A 21,939-nucleotide genomic window follows, 5' to 3' on the forward strand; every position below is an offset into this window, starting at 1 on the left:
TGCAAGAGATGAATATCATGACCAGTTTCTTGCAAAGAAGCAGAAACTCCCACAACAAAAAGCCCATGGATTAGAGAAGCACAGAGCAAATAGGAGAAATGGTACCCCGTCATTTTCCCTCACAGAGAAGAGGGTTATGCTACATGGCAGTGTGGGTGATAGGGCTTACTGGCAAGTGGGGAGTACTACATAGTTAGTCTTTCAAAAGGAAAGGGGAAAAGAAAGCTGGTAGCCTTATGACAGATTTGCCAGCGTGGGAGCTAACCTAGGAAAGCATCCCTGCCCAAAGACCATGTCATTCCTGACAGGGAAGAGTCATTTTGACAGGCACAAAAGGATTACAGCTAGTGAAACACAGCATCGCACCAAATTGCTTTTTGTTACATTTTTGCATCATAAGAAATGATAATTAGTCCCAAACATACATTCACTGACTACAGACATCAGATTAAATTCACAGCAGCCGTAGGTCACTGTTCTTGATATTTCACCAACACAGATTGTTACTTCAAATTATTTTCCTGTCATTAGATCCAAAATCCAAAGCTGTTAGTTTAGATTGTTTCAGGGAATTACTTAACTACAGAGTTGTGTGCGGTTCTGAACAGATTCTCCAAAACTGGGTATGAAAGTAATTTTTTTTTTGTAATTTCTTACTGCAAACACTATCTTTTCCGAGGCTTTACATTCTTTGCATGAACCAGTGTACTAACAGGAGATACGGGTGCATGTTGTGCATGTTTTCTAATACTCTGCTTTTTTGGAGAGCCAGGCTGCTCGGTGTTGGTGAAGGTGACAGTATTCCTGGGTTTAGCAACTGACCTGTTCCGTGGGGGTTTTTTTTATTCAGCTGTTACTGAATCATGACACAACTCAAACAGAAAATGCTTATCCAGACATTACTGGTTCTTGGCTAGCCAGTCTTTGCTAGATTTTAAATTAAAAGACAAACAAGCCACAATTTAAATAGCATAATTAGCGGTACGGTCTTTTGTAAGCCCCGCTAAAACAACATGGAGTACACAGAAGATCCGGGGTTAGGTTATCTCAGGAAGTGCATTGTTTGATTGCTTCACTGTGTGTTATTTTTCAAACTTTTTTTAGTAGTTGGCTTTTCTGCTACTTGGACTTAATTCATAAACTTCCCATTAGTGTAATTCAGCACGAAAATGAAGGACTAGTTTGTAAGAGGAAATGTATATTCTGTGTTACAGGGTGCTTTTGAATTCATGGTTTTATATTAAACTTTCAAATGAATTAGTCAATTCTCTGAGCGCTTACATATTTGAAGTTCATTTGGAAAAAAAAATTATAGCTTCCAAGACAAGAATTTCAAAGGTACTTATTATTTATGAAACAGTAATTTTTCCAGTGTAAGCAACAACTTTTCTGAATAATTTTTAATCGTATGATTTGTGTCTTTAATAGATATTTGATGACTTGTAGTCATTAATGTGCGTGGGGTAAAACATCCTTTTTTTAAAGTGCCGAAACACACAGATGAAGGACTGTGACGGTTCTTTTGGAAAATCAGCAGTTTAAAAGAAAAAGACAAATAGCTCGCTGAAAATTAGTGTATAGTCACCTTCTCCCTCTACCGTCACAAGCATTTTTTCTCCTTTATTAAAACGCCTCTTCTTAACTTCTGAGGATGTAGCTGTAGACCTGCTGCTGTGTCATGGCTGAGACCAGGAGCTTTGATTCCTGAGCTCTGCCAGTTGCAGGTGGGGAGGTGTAGGCTGTGACCTCCCTTTCCCGATGCCTGGTGCCTACAGAAGAGGCAGCTGAACCATGTGCTCCGCTCAGAGTGGCTGCAGCCCACCGCCCGGTGTATTACCAGCTAGTTAGTGCAGCCTGGAACAGTGTGCCAGGCCACCGTCTGCCCTCTGTTAGGACACGCAAATCAGCAGACGCATAGGAGTGCTCTCAGGTCAGGAGGGAGACAGCTGGTACCCCATGCAATGTCATTTGGTGGCTCTTCTCCAGGAACTTTTCTGATAGTCCCGCAGGTCCAGAAGAGGCCTGTTTGTGATCAACATTTTTTACCAAAAAAAAAAAAAAACCCTCGAGGAATTAGGTCCTGTGTAATTAGGTCCATGTAGGATTTTCTTCACCAGGAAAAGAAAGGTAAGTTAAATGGATGCAGAGACATCATCTTCAACATGAATTATTATTCTTAATAATAAACTTTTTAAAAGGCAAATTCACTGCTTTAACTCATTTTGCTTCAAAAATCTAAAACACATGCATGAGCTTAGGTGTCACATACAGTGTTAGCCAGATACAGTGGCAGAGGTAGAGAATGAAGTCTCTGAATTTCCCGATTCAATGATTTTAATGAAGAACCGTAACCTTTTCTCTTCACCTGTTCCTCTCCATCCCTCCTAAATGGGAAGAGAACTCTGTTAGAAATGATATGTTTTCTTACGTGTTTTTTTGCCAGCACTGTATGTCCATCTGGATTGATCAAGAAAATGCATTTTCACATTCAGTCCAGAGTAGGGAGGTTTCCTCTTTCTGGTCTGCAGTTCACTCGTTCTGCTCTTGTTTTTCCAGGATTCAGGACAAGTCATTCCTCTCATCGTGGAAAGCTGTATCAGATTTATCAATTTATACGGTAAGCTCTGAAACATACTGTGTCATTTCATTATTGCCCCGACTTTTTTGTGTATCTTTTGCACAATGCATTTACCACCACAGCTTTGTTTTTAAAATAGAGATTAAAAGTGTTTTAAAAACTAGATTTATTTCTTACCACTGTCTCCCATCTTTGCTGCAGGTCTTCAGCACCAGGGAATTTTTAGAGTGTCTGGTTCCCAGGTGGAAGTCAATGATATTAAAAATTCATTTGAGAGAGGTAATTGCATTTTCATTTATCCGAGCACCTTAATATCTGACATTTTAAAATCTTTTAAATTCTAACTACTTTCTTGGCTGTTTAAGCAGTTTGTATGCACGTTGTGTACTTTGCACCGTTATATGCTTAAAGATGAAGTATAATGATGACGTGTACATGTTTTTCCCTTGTTATGTCCTAGGAGCTTGAGGTTGTTTTTCATTTTGATTAGACAAGGCATATGACTCTTGAAACAACTGTAAACTTTAGTCTTTTGTTAATGATAAACTGCAAATAATAGTTTGTCTATATTTTATTTTAAAGATCCTCAGAAAGGAAAGATTGTGTTTTTTAATTAGATTCAAGAGACTACTTAATGCAATTTGAGAACCCTGCTACCTGATCTTCTGGAATACAACTGCTCGACTTTCTGGTCCCTCTGCCAAAGTGGCATCACGATCAATGAGAATTCAGACTGTGAAAGGGTTGTTCCATTTTCAACCACTGTTTTTATTCCCAAAGGAAACTTCAGCCCCAGAGGAGAAATTATGGGAAAGATACCAGGAAGTGAAAACAACTTTTTAAACATGAGTGGCTTGCAACACCCAGCCTAGGATTGCTCTGCCAGGGGAGCCAGCAATCCCCTAACTGTGTTAAAACAATACTACTTACAATTTTTTTTTAAATCTTACATTCTCTTTTCTTGAGTTTTAGAGGCTGCTTTTTTAATTTGCAGGAAAACCTTTTGCAGATCATCTGCTAATGAAAAAACCCTTGGAGCAATACGTCCTGTGACTAACAGCATGAGAAAATATGCACAGTATTTTTCTCCCCAGGATTAATTATATATCTTGTTAAACCTGATCTTGTCTTTGACAAGATATGTAAAGCAGCTGTTTTTACATGCTAAGTGAAGCCACATCCTCCTATTCTCCACCTTTTAAATCAGCCTTATAGCTAACTGCTTCTCCTAGGTAGTGTTATTCTGGAAGATACACACATTTTAAAGTGATTGAAAATAAAGATTAAGTCTTTAAAATTGCACATAGTTCTGTCATGGCCTTTAGGGTTTCAATTCCCATACAGTGTTTTCACAAAATGGTTGCACATATTCCTGAATGTTTTTGTTTTTCAGAATGAAGACAGATTTCCAATTCAAAGAGTTATCTAACTAGATTTGCTTTATGTAAGCTCCCAAAGAATACTCTGAGAAACCCTATTCAATTAAGAACATTTGGCTTTTTTATTTTACTAACTGTAAATCATAACATGTCCTTAAATACTTAGTTGGAAGTTCAGGACCTAAGAGATCACTAGGTTATGTAATTTAAAGGAAGCTTTATTTAGGCTGCCGTTTTTAGTTTAATCATAGCCTGGGATTTCTAAATCAGTGTTTATTATCTTACTTGAATGCTTGCATTGCCACCTCCCACACACTAAAAACAAAAAACCCCAAAAATGTCACTCACTTATAAAAATGTTGCATGCAAGAATGCTCCTGCATGTGTGTTTCATTCACTTTATTTACTTTTTAAGGTGAAAATCCTTTGGCAGATGACCAAAGTAACCATGACATTAACTCAGTTGCTGGAGTACTGAAGCTCTATTTCCGAGGGCTGGAAAATCCTGTCTTTCCTAAGGAAAGATTTAATGATCTTATTTCTTGTATCAGTAAGTAGAAATCTCTATTTCTTTCTCAATAGAATTTTACTTTCATATATACAGTAGCGGCCTGAAAAAAGAACTAACTTCACAGATTTTTCTGAGACAATTTGTTTGCCATCTGTAACAGTCTGGGTCAGTTATTAGTCATACTTGCAGCTGTGGTTGTTCCCTTTTTCCAGTGGGATTAATGTACAGTACAACTCTTTGTTTAATAGGGCAGGAAGAATATCTTTTGGTATACAAGAGATAGTTAAATTTAAACACATTATTATTTTCCTCTGTGCACTGGGGCAGACAGAAGGGGATGAAGTCATGACCATGCAAACAGAGTATGTTACTTTCCACAAAGGTTTTCATGCCCCGCAGCTTGGAGTCAGTGCTGGTGAATAAGTAACCAACTGCTCGACATTGTGTGGTTCTGGACCTTTGTTGTGCTCAGCTTAAAACCCCCAGTCCAACCAGCAAGAAAACCGTTCAGTGCAGGAACGGAGGGGAGCAGCTGAGTGTTGTCTGCAGAAGTGCCCGATCTGCCTTCCAACACACAAGCATGACCAGGCTGTAATGGGATGCCTTGGAGGAGCATTGCATGGGTCTGTGCACTGCTGGTGTTTGTAGCCGAACTCAGAGACGTTGTAGTAATTTAGGAAGTTCTCAGTGGATGAGTGAATTGCTCTGGCACGCACAAAACCTCTTCCAGTTCACAGATCCCTGCAGATGCTGAGGAGGGGTGAGGCCAAGCCAACCCTCGGTAGGCTTACTCTTCCCTGTGGGTCCATTAGAAGTGATCAGAGGTGCTAGCTTTGTGGAAGAATTTCCTTCTTTCAACCCTTCCTTTGAAACTTGCTTGCTTCAGCCGAATGGAGAAGGAGGCAGTTTCACAGGTAATGAGGGCCAGTCCTTTGGGATATTAATTAGGGCAGGCTCTCTCCAAACTGTGTTATTTTGGCAAAGGGGTCTCAGCCCAGCAGCCAGGACCGCAGATCGATGTGTGCACAGTGTCCTGGGCTGGCCAGCAGATGGGCTTTTATGCTCCCTGCCCGGGGAACCCAACGTGTGTGGTTTCCTTCCCAGATAGGGAGGGTTGCAGTAATTCAGCCTGGAGGTTACGAATACATGGATCGCTGTGACCAGGTCTATGTGCAGTATCTTGTGTTTCATTTTTTGCGGGATTTTCTGCAGCTGTTGCTATGTACAGACTCGATGGTACTGAGGAGTTCTGAAGGACCTCAAAACCGCAGTTTAACAGTCAGATCCCTGATGCTGAGGGGGACATTGTCTCTTTAGGAGGCATATTCTTCGTTCTGCCTGAGTTCAGCTTTAGCTAACTGCGGTGCCACAGCCCAGAATATGTCTGCAAGTCATAGAAATTGAAATCTAAAAAGGGATGGTTTTGACTGAGTGATTTTCTGCATGACAGGGATGATGGAACTTTACCTAATAATCTTGCACTGATTTCCATAACTTCTGGATGAATTAAAGCATGTCTGCTGGAAAAATTTATTGATTTAATGGCTTCAGTTGACAGAAAACCTACCACATTCTTGGATAAGCTGTTCAAATGATTAATCACTTTCATCGTTAAACATTTGTACCAGATTTCCTTTTCAAAATTTATGCTGTCAGATTCTACCCATTGGATCTCTTTATGACTTTATTATTTTGACTAAGCATTAAGAAAAATAGAAAAGGTGGTTCTTATATGTGGAGATGGTATTGCACTCTGCTGTGTTGAAGAGCTTTAAATAGCATTGTAAAATACCAAGAATGAGTATTCGGCTTACAGAGATTATACAAGTGAATGCTTAGGAGATGCAAAAATATTTGCCCAAAGCAACCTTTTAAATATGTTCCAAGAAGAGGAACTTGGATGATTTCAAAGAGTGTCCATTCACCACTAAGCTTCTGAAGACAGGATGGGGTATTTGGAAAGAGGGGTAGAAGTTGAATGGACTGAGCATGACATGGCACCTGCACAGGTGGGAGAGATTCACCAACCTCTCAGAGCATCACTGTCTGAGAGGGTTCCAGTTCAGTTATCCCAAAATGGTCTTCTGTTATTAAGAACTTCAAGGAAAACGGCAATGAATACCAGATCCCTAGCACTAGGCCTTGGTTTCCTTAGAGGATGTCCAACTATTGCATGCTCAAGGTAGGCAGCGGATTATTTTCTTGCAAAAGTGTTGACAGCCTTTTCTTTTAAATAATAGTATCCTCCAGCAGAGCTGAAATCAGTAACAACCAATAGCCTGGAACAAAGTCACTGCTTTTCCCAACCACATTTTTAAGTGGGACAGTTATTGGGAAAGTGGTGTTGCCATCTGATCCTGGTTTAGACTGGCTGAGGCTGTCATAAGTCTGGATTATCATCTCTACAACAGCTTGTCAAAACCAGGTGTAATGACTGAGTAGTTCTGCTAGGTTTGACTTCTGCTATTGCTGTTACAGAAGAAAGCAGAGGATTTTCTTCCTCGTAATGTGTTCTAAGAGTCCCAGATCTGTTTCTGGCAGATTTGGGGGGAAGCTAGGGGAGGATGATTTTGTTGTTGTTTGGTATGGTTTCCACAAGGTTATCTTTCGGGGCACTCTGAAATGGCATGCCAATGCCTTCCTTCAGCAGAGGGAGGAGAGGTAGGTTTGGAACATGGCAGAACAAAAGGGATTTTCTCTTTGAGCGCATTGGGGTGGGTTTAGCTTGTGTTGTCGCAGTGGGGATTTTGAATGTGGTGTGAGCAAAGAAAGAAACTTTCTTGTGCCTTGCACCCACAGCCAGCCCCAGAACCGCACACTGTTCCCAGTGTGTCTGCATCTTCTGATTACCTGAGAAGCCTGGGGTGGAGTGTTTTTACAGCTGTGTACCTAGTCTATGCGCTTCGTTAAGAGGCCCACTACTTCCAGGGAATAAGATGTTGGGTTTTTTTTAAAAAACTACCTGTCACGGTTTAGTTTAAATAGCACCTGTGTAGTATGTACTATCAAAAACATTTGTCTCAAAGACCCTTTCCGTTGCTACCTTTTAACCTGAACACTCTGTATATCTTGCAGAAAGGAAGACACTCTAGGCAAGATTTTTCTCCTACTTCAGACTTTGAACCTGTCATAGTTGCATTAGTTTCTTTTTCTGTGTTCATGTGGCCTCACATATTAAATATGTTGGTCTTCATGTTAATGGGAGCAGGACCAGATTCCCTTTCCTCTGTTGGAACACATGTTGCTGTAACTTCTTTACATCACAATTGATATGTAAAGTCCAGAAAGCTTTCACATTTTTAATTAAGAGGGTTTAAATACTCTTAATTCATATTGCATTCACTATCTGATAAACAGTGAGGAAAGAAATAAACGTTAAGTTGTTTTCAAATAGTTTTTTCAAGATAAATATCAGTGTGGTTTTTTTAATCGTTGGCAGAAATTGTTATAAAAGGGGGAAGAGAGAAAGCAAATTCACAAAGTTAATGTTCACATAAAACTGTAGAAGGGCAGAGTGTCACACATTTTATATGGAAATGTAATGTTGCCAGTGAAAAACCCCTTGAAACTGAAGTACTTAGTTATGGATGTCAAGCATAATTGAGGCTACAGCTGCAAAATGAACCTTTCCTCAGTACAGCCACTGAGGAATTCCTTTGCATTTATGCATACATTTCCAAATGAAATAGAGCATTGTGATTTAATGCTTTCCCTTTTGCAAATACAGTGGAATGGTGCAAAATGACTGTGACTTTTAGGGCAATTTGTATTAATTAGACTCATGAGAACAATGCTATTCTGTTTGGGCTTATGAACTGGTTTAGATAAAATTTGGGCCAAATTATGACTTCTCCAGAGCAAGCATGAAAGGTAGGACAGAACGTAAAGAATCCATCTGATTATGGGCCATAATTCTGCATTCACAGCAAAAGGAATGGCTACTATTGCTCCCAGCAGCACTCGGCAATCCAGAGGGTAAAATAAGGTGGGGGGAAAGGGAGGAGAGTTGCACTGTACTTCTTTTCTGCCCCTTTGTAGAAACAGGTTGGGCCAAACACAAGCAAAATATTTGTAACAGGAGTTACTTGTAGGCAGAGGGTACTGAAGCTGTGCTGAGGGCTGGCCATAATTCACCTTCACGGCTGGGGAACTGCAGTTCCTCTCCTGGTGTGAGTTCTTATACACGTGAATCACTTCCACATACATAGCTATGCAATGCCGCAGCAGACACATCTCAGCTACCCAGACAGCTTAGCTTCTGCTCAGGTCATTATAATTCTTCTTGGTTTCATCTCCCTTGCCTTAAATTTGTTGATATACTAAGATGCCAGGATAGATGAAAACTCACATCTTTTTTCCTTCTGATTTTTATCATTTCAATCCCTTGCTGCCAGCAGTGTCCGTTTACCTAAAGGCATAAATGTTATGGAAGGAAATTATTTTATTGCTTTTCCAGACCATTGCCTATTACCTAAAAAGTAAAAAACTATATTCTGAATTGTCAACTCTTCCTGAAAAAGTTTCAACAAAATGACAACAACTGTTTCCTTCCCTAAGTGACAGTGGAGACCGTTGTGTTTGTCCTCCAGTAATGCGTTCTTAAATAGATCTGAAAGACCTGTAAGTGGCATTGCTGAGTTAACATATACATATATTTGAGTTGGCTTGGACCCATCTACCAAAGTGGAAAGAGGCACAAATTGTTAACTTCAGCACTGATACATATTCATGTAATTTACTTGTCAGCTGCAAATTGACCATAAAAATTACATCTGCAAGTGTAACTCAATCCCATTTGACGTTCAGCGGGTATGTAAAATACGCATTAGGCATTCACTCTGTTACTAGTGGGCACCATTCCAAGTGGAAGTGACCCTCACACAGAGATACCACATTGGATTTTATCCTTCAAAACAGTGGTCCTAAAGGAGAGAGATAGTTTACATTACCATTGTTTGCTTTCTTCTTCCTCCTTTGTGCTACCCTTGCCTGTGAAATATGCTTAGCTTGCCCAGCACTGGCTGTTAGTGTAGCACAATTCACTCATTGCTGACACCAGGTTTCTCCTTCCACATGTTCTGATCAATAATATCATCCCTTTGCAAAATGTTTGCATTTCTTTTGTTACTTCTGAGATTGGCCCATGGAGGCTGCCTGTTAACAGAGGATGGTAGAACAGACACAATCGAGAACGCATGTTTCTGAGGTCTGACTGCTCCCAGGCTGAATCTTCTCCTCGTTGGATAACCGTGTCTCACCCCTAGTGCAGGAGAGGCCATGTGTAGAACCACGACCAGGAAAAGTACAGCGCTTTTGTAGCATTTTTAACTAAACCAGAGTGATAAAGGCATGTATCTGACCAGTTGGCCCAAAATATTTCGGAACCACCAGCAATTGCTGTCTTGCAAAAGTCTTTTGTTCTCCATCACCAAAGCGCTGCATTTATATATTTGAATATTTATTGCCTTTTACATGCTCCACTACTTCAGGATTATTGCTTAATTAAACTTCAATTTACATTTTCTTAATGTTATTTAGGATTAATATATCCCTGTCTTCATTTATAATTTAGTTGTGTTTTATTTGTATTTGGGGGCTTGTGTTAGTAATTGTGTTTTCTCCCTTCTCAGGTTTTCTTTACTCTTCTGAGGCAGATTGTTCGCTTTTGATCTGTGTCATTTTAGAGTCTGCCTTTGCAAAAACCTCATTGTGAGTCACCAGGTGGTTAAAACTTGTTATTTCTCATGGAAGAGAAAAGTGGACATTCGTTGATTCTGTGTGTCTCTGCAGTAAGCAAAGGTGACACCGCCTCTCCAGAACAGGTTCCAGTGTTCTTGGAGGCTGAAGATCACACCTTTCAAGGCTTAGTGGCTAGGATTTATGCCTATCTCAAGCTGTTGAGAACTGGTCCTTAGCCCATGGCTGACAAAGAGGCAGCTAGCTGATAAGTAATTCTTTCGTTTGTGCAATGACATTAGTCTCAGCTGGATTCATTCATCCAGTTCAAGGACAAGGAGTGCTTGCAGAGGAAGTCCATGGGAGATCAAAAAATAAATCTTTTCCAAGAGCACAGATTTTCTTGTGGAGGTTGTGATCTGCCTCTTTGGAGGATTTTATGAACAGGTTGGACAAACATCTCTCAGAGGTGATTAAGGTGAAGTCAAAGGGTGAGATTGTAGACTTAAATGATCTCTGAAGAGTCCTCCGAGCTCTCAGTTTTTCATTTTTTGTAGTAGCTGATGGAGGATCCTTAGATCCCAAACACCTCTGATGCTTAGATGTCTAGGTAATTTTATGGATACACAGAAAACCAAGCTCCTTATATTATTATGGTGCTTTGCTCCATTACTGTCTGGTAAAAATACGTTAATAGTTCTGGACACAGGTGCCCAGCTCTTCCACAGAGTGCTATAGTCACGAAGCCCCAGAAGCTGGCCTCTTCCCCTTCTCTTGTTTCACCCCAGAAATGTCTCCTGTGCTCTGGGCTGCACTGTAGCTCCACTTCGACAGGAGCACGTGTTTCCACGCCAAATACCTTCTCGTCTGGCTGGCAGGAAACTCTCCTGCTTGTGGGTTTGACCCCCGTGGCTGAGACGGGTCTGGAAGGCAGGTGTGTCAGACCAGAGCTCCAAAAGTTTTTCTCTGCTCTGAGAACTGGGAACTAGAAAATAATAACTGTTTCTATTTGTGATATTTACCTGACGGTAGTCTTGATTTGTGGTTGATATTCATGTGTCCTTCACATGGATCTCCCTTCCCTCCCTCACTCCACAGTCAGAAAAAACACGTTAGTTCTCAGTATGCTTGGCCTTGCCAGAGGCTTGTCCTGTTGCTTGTGTTTGGGAATGTGAGTCTCATCCTATCATTAGAGTAATGAACCAGTTTTCAAATCCCCTGATTTCTATTTCTGCTTGGCAGCTAATTGCATTATTAGGACAAGTCATATAATATCAGCACTTCAGTTTTCTTAGCTGAGAAGTGGGTAATACCTCACCGGGCACTGAGGTGGGGCTAATTACAGTTCTTGAAAATCAGAGTAATGAAAAGAGGGCCTCCCACAGAAGTGCTGCAAGAGGGGAGACACAATCAGCTTTCTGCAGTGTTGGGATTGCCAGTGGTTTCTCGCAGCAACCAGCTTGTAGCCTGGATGGCTGTTCTGCCCCGAGGCTCTCCAGCAAATCCAGTGGAGGCAAAGCAATGCTTTCTCTTCCCTCCGCATGGGAAGCCGCAGAGCTGCAAATTCTTTCTACCTGGATGCAGAAAGATTGCTCTGTATTCATTCCTCCTTTCCTACATACCCAAACACTCACGCACCGCATACATACAAGCAACTATGAAATTTGGCTCCTCATTTAAAAGCAGCACGCAAATACATAACATTATTACCTATCACCTTTAAACCAAATCAGTGCTGAGAAAGAAAAACAAGCCTTTTGAAATAACGTGGAAAGCACACGAGTTTACCACTTGGCAGTAGTTTGGATTTTCAATAAAGGGGCTTTCATGGAAACTGGGACTGGGTTACCAGGAAGGTATTGGAAATACACACACCTCATTCCAGCATGTATAGCTTGTAACTGCTTCAGTATAGAGGTGACCTGCTAGTACTTAGTACTGATCATGCTCCTATTAGGGCAGCTGGGATAACTCAACACATGGCTATACAGCCAAACTCTCTGTACCTACTCTGCTGTGTCTATGCTGCCTACTGGGACCAGTTCCTGGCCTGTGCATCCTGTGAACCATGTCTAGGAACTGCTTGGAAGAGTTGTAGTTGGCACAGACGACAAGCACATTGGAGAGTGTGATAACTACTGTGTGGTAGCTGCCCGCCGGTGTTCAAGACTGTGCCCCATCCTGGTTTAGCTCACTAGTTTAGACAGTGCTATTGCATCCGGATAGGCAGCGCACTGCTGGAAGGAGCCGCTGGACCCACCTGGGAGCCCGGCCCGTGCATTTCTTAGGTCTGATTTGAGTTCAGCAATGACTGAACCTAGTCCAGGGCCGGTCTCCAGAACTGGCTGTAAGAGGCAGGTCTGCAGCACAAGGCATTAGCCGGGAAAGGCTTTAATGCAGAAGGCAGGACCTGGTGCTGCGTTACAACTTCCCTCCAGCTTCCCACATCCAGCACACAGGGTGGAAAGGCTGGAGAGGAGCTGTGCCACCGCACCGCACAGCAGTGCTGCTGGGGCGGGAGTGTTGCAAGACGTAACCAAAGTGCTTTGGACCTTCCTCCCTCAGGCCCACTCCATAGAAAATCCGCCTGCGCACACGCACACAGGCTCAAAACCACCCAGAGCTACAACTCCGCGTACAGAGACTCGGAGACAGGGGGAAGGTCGGCTGGGCCGGAGACTCACAAGGTGCTGCTAGCCATAACAGCAGCTGCTTTTGTTGGAAGATCGGGAACTGAAGATACAGTCAGGCTCCTTCCACTTAGTTTTGGAGAGTTGCTTAGTTTAGGCAGGTGGAGAAAGGCCTTGGACTAAAACTGGTGTCAGAACAGCAGTGTGGCACTACAGTGCAGAAGTGAGGGTACGTAGCATTAGCGTCTCCAAGATGTGGTATGCACTGGAAAGGGAGAGGAGAATTGTGGTTGCTCTGCAGATCGACTCCAGTTCTTAACTAGTAACCAGGAATACTTCTTCTTGATTCATGCAGTCCAGGTTTACCAGAAACATAAAAATAAATTTCAAGTCCCATACTCCACTAGAGAAAGTGTAATGGCTTGAACTGATTTTCATCTAGAGTTTGGGTTCAGTCTGACTCATTAGGTTATAAATTATACAACTTGCCAGCAGTCCTTTTCCTCACCAGCTCCGCGGCAGTCAGTGGCATCTCAGCAGGGACACCGTTCCAGCCGTCAGCCACTCTGCTAGGGAACAGGATTTTACCTCCCGCAGGAGTTTCGCTTTGCTGCTCCTGCAGTAGATACCACAATGCAAACGGGCTTCTTTCATGCAAGCAGTGGTGGGCTGTTCTCCTTCTGCAGAAACTCCCAAGGAGCCAAGCTTCACCCCATCCCAAGATCTTCTGTTCCCCAGCACACCAGTGGTGCAGGGGCAGTGGGATCTCCCGTAAATGCAAGTGTGGGAACAGGTTTTCCCCCTTAGTTTACTACACTGGCATTTCCTAATGAAGTACAGTACTTCTGTGTGGTAAACAGAAGTCTCGCTGCCGACATGCTCTGCTTATGCGTAGTTCTTGGTACCAAAATACTAATTACTAGACACCAGTTGTTCTTCTAAGAAATGTAAGTCAACATATATTTTGCATCCACAAGTAAATGCTGATTAGAAATAGCCATATCAAAGAGCACAAAACCAGGGACTCTGTTTACAGTTAGCATGTTTTTATATAAGTAATTACTTTAAATGTGTGCTGTTAAATATCACATTTTGTGGTACAAATGGCTTTTCAGCTATTGAATCAGCTCCTGTGTCTCATTTCCAAATTTTTGAATATCCTTTTCAGTGCCACTGGACAGTATTTCTCATGTACTGGGAAAAGCACTTCTTGGACAAAAAGTTGGACATGATTCAGCAGTGTGTCTTCCAGCTAAGATTTCCCCTAGATATTGTTAATTGCAGCATTCTTTCTTGACTGACGTAAAAAGCATTACTGAAATTTTAGGTTGTTTCTAACAGTGTCATTTACACAGAAAACACATTGAGTAAAAAATTGAGATATTACTTATTTTAAAACAATTTATCCTTTTATCCCATCGCTACCCCACTTGGAGTCACATAATCCTTCTGACCAACATAGGAGATAATGCATCCCTGTTATAAGACATTAGGAACTGATGCTTTTATTAAGGTGACCTTGTTTCACCCACGTCAGAAGAATTTTGGTAGACTGCTATAAAATCATTTGGGAAAATACATGTGATCTTTGTGTTTGTTGCTTACACGCTGTAAAACATAAGGCCTTTCTCCTACTTTGCCGTTAGGAGGGTTATAGCTGGACATTTGATTAAGAAAACTTATTAGAGAAGCTCGGTGATTGGAATATTATATCTGATATGAACATTCAAATAAAGAGAATGAATCTGTATTGGAAACGGATGGCAAACATCTCTCCTTGGTTCCTTGTATTTATGTACTGTTGTTGTGGTTTTGTGAGCTGTCTAGCTCATCAAGTGGCACAGGGTTTGACTTAGGCAGATTTTGTGACTTCTTATATTTAAAGATGTTACTTTTAAACTGTGTGGTTTTAATGAGAGGGAGAAGGGCTTTTAGATCTTATTTTTCTAATAGGCCAAAATGAGAAGATATTGGCTAGGGACATGGGATGGTAAAGAGTCGAAGTAAATTGAGTAAACTGACTGAATGCTATTTTAGACCATCATATGAAAGGGAACTTAAAATACTTTCTTCTGTTTGCAGGAATAGACAATCTCTATGAGAGGGCTCTTCACATCCGCAAACTCCTCCTTACTTTGCCCAGGTCGGTCCTTATAGTGATGAGGTACCTCTTCGCCTTCCTCAACCAGTAAGTGCTTTATCATTCCCAAGGTACTGTATCTTTATCTGCTTTCCTCTGCTGGTATTGAAGTTCTTTGGGTTTACTCATACTCTACGTAGAATTTACATTTAAGCTCTATTTAACACAAAATATGATCTTCTAATTGGCAATGAAAATAGAAGGAAAACACCAGTTTTCATTCAAATTAAAATTCCATTTGTCCAAAACTGAGGAAGGCTGTAATAAGACAGATTAAAGTGTTGTCTGAAATGGGGAGTGCAGGCTATAGCATTAAAGCTGATAACAAAATAAGGTGGTAAGAAAAATAACAAATACAAATTGCAACTACATTTAAAATAATTTGCATAACTTAGAAGTAGATTTTTTTTTTCCTTATCTCAAGCTGATTTTAATCTCCTGATGGGAAAAATAAACAGTATATTCAAGTAGCACAGGCACTACAAGCTACCTATTTGATGCTAGGCACTGCTAGGGTGAGACTTTGTGTTGCTGCTTCTGTTTTCTGCTAATAGGGCTACCAGTATAGAGAACATACATCCCCTCTGTGTATGCTTTGATATAAAGTAGCTTGGTTCTCACATTGCAAAACACAGGCAGCTGCTGCAAGGAGGGTTGTGTGAGAAAGGGAAACTGGTGTTTGTGTCTTCATCATCATCCCAGAAAAACTACTTCATTCTCAAAGAGAAAATAAAAGACAGGTTGGGCAATTGCACTGTGTTTCTCCCTCCAGTCCTTCACAACCCTCTCTGGTTTTGCTGACCAAAGTATTTTCACTGCAAATTTTGCTTCTTGTGCACTTTGCCCTGATTCTAGCTTTTCTCTTTCTGCTGCCATATTGTCTGTTTCCTGTTATATCTGTTTTCATATTGCTTTTTTCCTCTTTTTTTTCTAAATTTGCCCTTGGCTGATTCATTCTGTCTTTGTGACCTTCCCCATTTCATCCATCCTGTCTGTTCCTATAGAAACAGGGTCTTTGCAGCCAGGTTATGTGTGCGTGCCTGTATTCACAGCTGTTCCCGTTTCCTTTCTTCTAGTAATTTCTGAACCACTTTCAAGCAATATTTAAAAGAGGGGCGGAGATCAAAAGTTTTATGAAAATAACCATTCATTGAAAACATTAATTCATCCCTCTATAGTGACAATGTGTAAATATCTCATAGGCTTATATCGCAGTTCTCCTCTACTTAGACATACAGATTGGCCAGAGTTATACGAGGTTGTACTTGTTACATGGTCATGTTGGCCACATCTGTGCTCTCCACAGGAATGCAATTCAGAAAGCAGGCTAGGTCTCGTATGCCTCCAAACTGCTCCTGGTGCATCCACAGGAAAAACATTCCCATAGTTTGACTTTCTGCAAATCCAGTTCTGCTTTTTGCATATGCAGTTAGGCCTGCTTGGCCACATGAAATCGTGAGACCTCACGGCTTTACCTCATCTGGTCTAGCGTCCAGCTCAAGGCTTCTCAAGTCAGATCAAGTTGCTCAAGGCTTTGTCTTGACTTCATGAGCACCAAGTGGAAGGGGTGTAATCAATTCCCTTGAGCTGCTGGCTTTGCTCTTCCTAATACAGACACATCTGTAATTAGCCTTCATCGCTGGAAGACACACTGCTGAATCACGTCCGGCTTCTTGACAAGAAGTGCTTTTCCCAGTGCTTTTCCTTGGGAGCTAACAGTCAGCTCCAGACTGTAATAATACATGGGATTATTTCATCCCACTGGCAGGGCTTTGCGTTCATCCTTGTTGAACTTGATGAAATCCCTGTTCATCCATTCCTCCATCTGGTCAAGGTCCTTCTAAATGGTAACCCTGCCCTTTAGCATATCTGCTGTCCCCCACAGCGTGGCATCATCTGTAGGTTGGCTGAGTGTGCACTCCATCCTGTCGTCTAGGCCATTCATGAAGATGTTGAACAGTATCAGCCCCAGTATTGAGCCCTGAGAAGCACCACTTGTTACCAGCCACCAGCAGAACTTCACCTGTTTCACGATGATAATCTTTTTTACACGTTCTTGCACACATACAAAGGCTGAACCACCTTATAAATCAGTAGAACAAGATGTCTCCAATTAACACACAGGATGTGATAACAAATCATGGCATAAAAAAGAGGAGAGCACGATTAATTTTACAAGCTAGTTATGAAGGGAGTCATTTAGAAGGTTTGCCTCTTCAGTCTATATTGTTTATACATGTACACTCTATAAAATTCCCTTTCTAAAGGGAATATGATGCTGTATTTAAACAGCAGACAACCAGACATACCAATTCATATGCTGCTTCAGAGTGCAGAACAGCACTGAGGTAAAGGGCGTCCCAGTGCTTCAGGTTCTGTTTGACTGGCCCTACACAGAACCACTCAAAAGCCAGCATTTTGACTAGTAATGCCAAGGCTTTTAAACACGGGAATAAAGAGCAACTCTTCATTCAAAATCAAAATTGAAAGCTAGTAATGTTGAATTTTCTGGAGGAGAGGAGACCTTGCAAAAGTTGATTAATAAGAACCATCAAAGCCTTTTGTTCGGTAGCTTCCAAAATGAAACCCCTGTGGGAGTTCGTGGGCAGCAGGCAAGGTGCTCAGGGATTTTAGGTTGTATGGTAAAAACAGAAACCAGAAGTCACAAGAGCCTTGGCAAGATCCAGGAACTTAGCTACCTCCAGAAAACAATTCAGTCTGCCTAAGTTATATAGTTAGTTGATGGGAGAGGTGCATCAGGGTCTGATGAGAAATGATAAGCGTGATCCACTTTGGATCCAGTCCACTTGGGCCTCCAAGGATAAGCACTGATGAGTTGGAAGCAGCAGCAGTTGATGCACTTTACATTAGCCCATTAAATCAGTGTACACTAAACACAATAGTGTAGGAACATATACATCTACATACATATACGTGCTATAAACTCACTTTAAAATGGGTATAGCCTATTGAAGAAATCCTCTCTTTTTGTTTGTTGCATTATGTGGGATTAAGTGTCAAGAAGAACAGGAAATCTCTAAGTTGTGATGGAAAATAAAGTTTCTCCGGTTTTCAGAATAAGGTTAGTTGCAGTGGAAAAGTCAATTTTTCTTGATTTTTCTGTTATAACAGCCTTTCACAGTACAGTGATGAAAACATGATGGATCCGTACAACCTGGCTATTTGTTTTGGGCCAACCCTGATGCCTGTTCCAGACATACAAGACCAGGTGTCTTGTCAGGCACACGTGAATGAGATAATCAAAACTATCATCATCCATCATGAGGCTATTTTTCCAGATGCTAAAGAACTTGATGGCCCAGTGTATGAAAAATGCATGGCTGGAGATGACTACTGGTAAGTCAGAATATTACCCTTCTATCTCCTTAACAAAATCATTAGACTGGTTGTCTGGATAACTCCTGTGATACAGAATGACTTTTGCACACAATAGAAGTATGAAGATAAATGAGAAGAACATTTAGGTTCACATAGGAAAGTGTTAGCTGTAAAAAACATGAAGCAAAGGCAATTACAATGAGGTTCCCTACAACATTTTGTGGAGGAAGCTACCCTTGTGTTCAGCCAGACATAGCCAGAATTCCAGGTGTGCTATGCAGAGCACACAGCCAGAAAATGGCTTTCCGACTGTGAACCATCCTAACAAATTTCAGCTTATGATGCCTTCCCCCTGCTCCTTTCCTCTCTTAGCGACACACACCCCCTTTTCATAAATGAAAGGATTCAAAGGTTCTGGAAACTTCTCAATAACTGAAGATGTTGTTTGAAGGAGAGGTGTGTAGCCTTCTTCAGTGATTGTGTATTCATAGCAAGTCATTAGAATTATGTTGCACATAACTTTATAAAAATAACTTCAAATAATCTCATGGGGGTGGCATATTTTTGATATGTGTGGAAGACATCAGTTACCCCCAGTGGACTGGGGAAGAAAGGGACTGGGTTTTAATGCCCACTGAAGCATCCTTTTCATGCTGTGGTTTCTCTCTCTGCTCGGCCTTTTGTTTCCCTTCAGCGACAGCCCGTACAGCGAACATGGTACCTTAGAGGAAGTGGACCAGGATGCTAGTACAGAGCCCCATACCAGTGAAGACGGTATGTCTGTTACATTACTGTGCCTTTGATAAGAATAAGTTTTACAGGTGTTCCATGCGGGAGACCTTCTTCCTTTCCTAATAGTGTCTTATTTGAAAGAAGAGGATTTCAGTCCTGGTGGTCTGTAGCAAAGCTGGCTTCTTTAATCTCTGTTTGTGTGCTTTTTCACTCTGATTCATCCGTGTTTGACCAGCTGTTTCCTTGTTCTCTCCTGATTTGTCCAGTCACGGAAAGGGCAAGAGAAAAACTGTTTCAGTCAGCACATATTGTTTTTTGATATAATGTTACATTTTTAGTGACTCTTTATCTTTTGCTGCAAAAGCTAAACTTATCAAAAGTATGTCTTTAAGTATTTCAGCTAAGGGATATTTGCCATTCAGTGGGCTCTATTCTGATATGAATTTAAAAGCTGTTCCATCTGAAGGACTTATAACTACTGAGGAACACGTGTGTACCCCCCACAGTGAAACTTCTGAACAATAGTCATTTGCTATAAATATTAATCACATATACTCTGACAGTTCTGGGTACGATAGATATCCATGAAAAATTTGATGCATCTCTATTATATCAATTCTTTTTAGCCAGGTTTCCTAAAGGTGTATTTGACTGTGACATATTTCAGTTGGACCATCCTTCAGACATCCCTCCCAGTAACTTCTGCCAGTTTCAAGCAAATGTAACAGATGGAAAGAGGTGTCAAAATTGTTAAACAACTACCATTTTCCTGACAATTAGTAGCCAGTTAGAGGTGAAGGATTAAGAATAATGGTTCATGTAGAGAAGAGCTGCAGCGTGAGCTGCATATCTGGCCAGCAGGCAACCCAGACAGAACAATCAGCACACGTGCACTTAGCACCATCTTCTTGTCCATTTCACAGGATGTGTGGAAGGAGGAAGAGGAAGAGACAGAGAGGGAGAAAGGGGAGGAAAAGAGCTACAGCAGAGAAGGAAACTTCTTTTTTTAAAAAAGGATGTCATAAGGGATACTGGTTAGGAGCTGGGACGATTGCCATAGGAAAGGGGAACAGGAAGGTGTATCTATAGAAAACCTGGCTACACTGGTCCCATTGCACACAAAACAATGTAAACAATAGTTCCACTCTAGCTGTACCCGTCTGCTTTGTCACGTAGACAATCTGTCACTGACAGATTGCCTGTCTCTTCCCCTTTGCTGCGGTGAGGAGAGGCAGGCAGAGTCTGTCAGTGCAGCTGTTTGGAGAGGAGGGACAGTTGGGTGGGCAGGCATCGCAGAAGGGGGGAAAAAACTGAGGATAGAAGAGAAGTCAATGTTAATCTTCTGCCTGGGGTGTATACCCATGCCTGCACCCGCGGTAGGGAACACTGACAGTTTTACAAGACAGCCTGTACGTGGGTTCCTCTTGACGAGCTCTGTAGAGCTAAACCCACCGTCTTTATGTAACATGGCCCCGCTAAATGGTGTGAACAAACTCATAATTGCACTTTATTTTCCCAAGACAGTATAGCTATACTTTATAAGAGCTCCTCCTTCCGTTGGAGGCATGAAGGAAGCGTGGAAGCTGAAGCAGTCTGTCTGTCTCTCATTTAGAGCACAAGTGAAGTAGTGAAATGCAGGCGACACACCAGTTCAATATATTAGGGCCAACTTTGGCATCCCATGACAAAACTGAGAGATAAAGGCCTGAGTGGGCACGGAAAAGAAGTGCAGCTTTTCAGCAGCAATCAAAAGCGGTTACTTCAAAACCATGCCTAGGAAAGATTACAACATCAACAGGATCCAGAAGAGCAGGACCATGGCATCGCATAGTGCATCACCTGTGCCTCAATAATTGTGGGCTCTGCCCCATCACTGTGTTGTTATAATAACAGCTTTACATTCCTGTGTTACAACTGTGTCATTGGTGGAGACAAACCCTGAAGAGAATAGCTGTCAAGAGGACAGAGTTCGGTTAAAAGATTTAACTGCTCAAGACATGGTTTTTTGTTCACCAGATTGGCCAGCAATTTAATTCTAGTTGCCCCATCACACCTTTTTAATTAATTCAGTGCTGAAAGGAAGCAGACATTTGTGTTCACAGCGAAATAATTGTTACCACAAAAAGATTTGTAATCTAGGGAAATACTGCTGCAAAGATAAAGATCGGCAAGCCTGGATCGCATACAAAACGGTGTTGGCCTTCGGTTCTCAGCCTGCAAGCTCTAACCCATTTTTTTTCCATGGATACGGCTTTCCGATACAATAGCACATTTTTCTAAAGTAGGTTACAAGCTTTCAATTAAATGCATTCGCCATGTCTTTGCACATACATTCATATGTTTGTCCTTTGGACAATTCCTTTTATAAAGTGTTCTTGGTACCAAACATGAGAGTAGGTGAGAGTTTTTCAGTTTGCGTATTGAACTTAATGAGAGTCACTGATTGACCTGTGGTGGACAAAAAAAAAAGTTTCCACTGAAGAGTCTGGAATATTTTGGGGGTTTAATGTGATTAATTCATTGATTATAATCTGGATGCATCACTGCCAGCTGTGTGTGGAGAGAGAGAGAGGGAGGCGCAGCATTGCTGCGGTATTGATCAGACACGTCGTACTTATGTGTTTCCCTCTGTTTGGAAATGAAAGAAGCAGATTCTATTAATGTTTTGGTTTTTTTAAATGTTGAAAATCTGATTAGTTTTATGCTAAAATGTTGTATACATACACAAGACCAAGCAGCTAACCCCATAGGAATTACAGGGTTATTGACATATAATCCAGAGGCTATGATCAAAAGTGAAAGGATTTATTTTTCTACTTTAGTTATTGTTGTTATAAGAATTACTTGCTATATAAAGTTAAACTACAAGTGAATCTTTCTGTGCCTACTAGAATAAACCCATCCGTAGGGACTGGCTCGGTAGCACTAGGAATGTTTAATTACAATTTACAAAA

At 41.3% G+C, this 21,939-nt stretch overlaps 1 protein-coding gene across 3 annotated transcripts in view; it reads left to right on the forward strand.

Moving 5' to 3' along the window:
• SRGAP1 (SLIT-ROBO Rho GTPase activating protein 1) overlaps positions 1–21,939 on the forward strand; it is a 153,835-nt gene that overhangs the window by 123,462 nt on the left and 8,434 nt on the right. For all 3 annotated transcript variants that reach the window (XR_012673467.1, XM_075148809.1, XM_075148824.1), the window contains 6 exons: positions 2,557–2,617; positions 2,780–2,857; positions 4,373–4,507; positions 14,857–14,962; positions 18,047–18,271; positions 18,948–19,027. Coding sequence is in view for 2 of the 3 variants with exons in the window: in XM_075148809.1 (XP_075004910.1) it covers positions 2,557–2,617; positions 2,780–2,857; positions 4,373–4,507; positions 14,857–14,962; positions 18,047–18,271; positions 18,948–19,027 (685 nt within the window). In the remaining variant the exon portion in view is untranslated. The remainder of the gene's footprint in view (positions 1–2,556; positions 2,618–2,779; positions 2,858–4,372; positions 4,508–14,856; positions 14,963–18,046; positions 18,272–18,947; positions 19,028–21,939) is intronic.

This window comes from Calonectris borealis, chromosome 1 (genome assembly GCF_964195595.1).
Source record: "Calonectris borealis chromosome 1, bCalBor7.hap1.2, whole genome shotgun sequence".
NCBI classification, from domain to species: domain Eukaryota; kingdom Metazoa; phylum Chordata; class Aves; order Procellariiformes; family Procellariidae; genus Calonectris; species Calonectris borealis.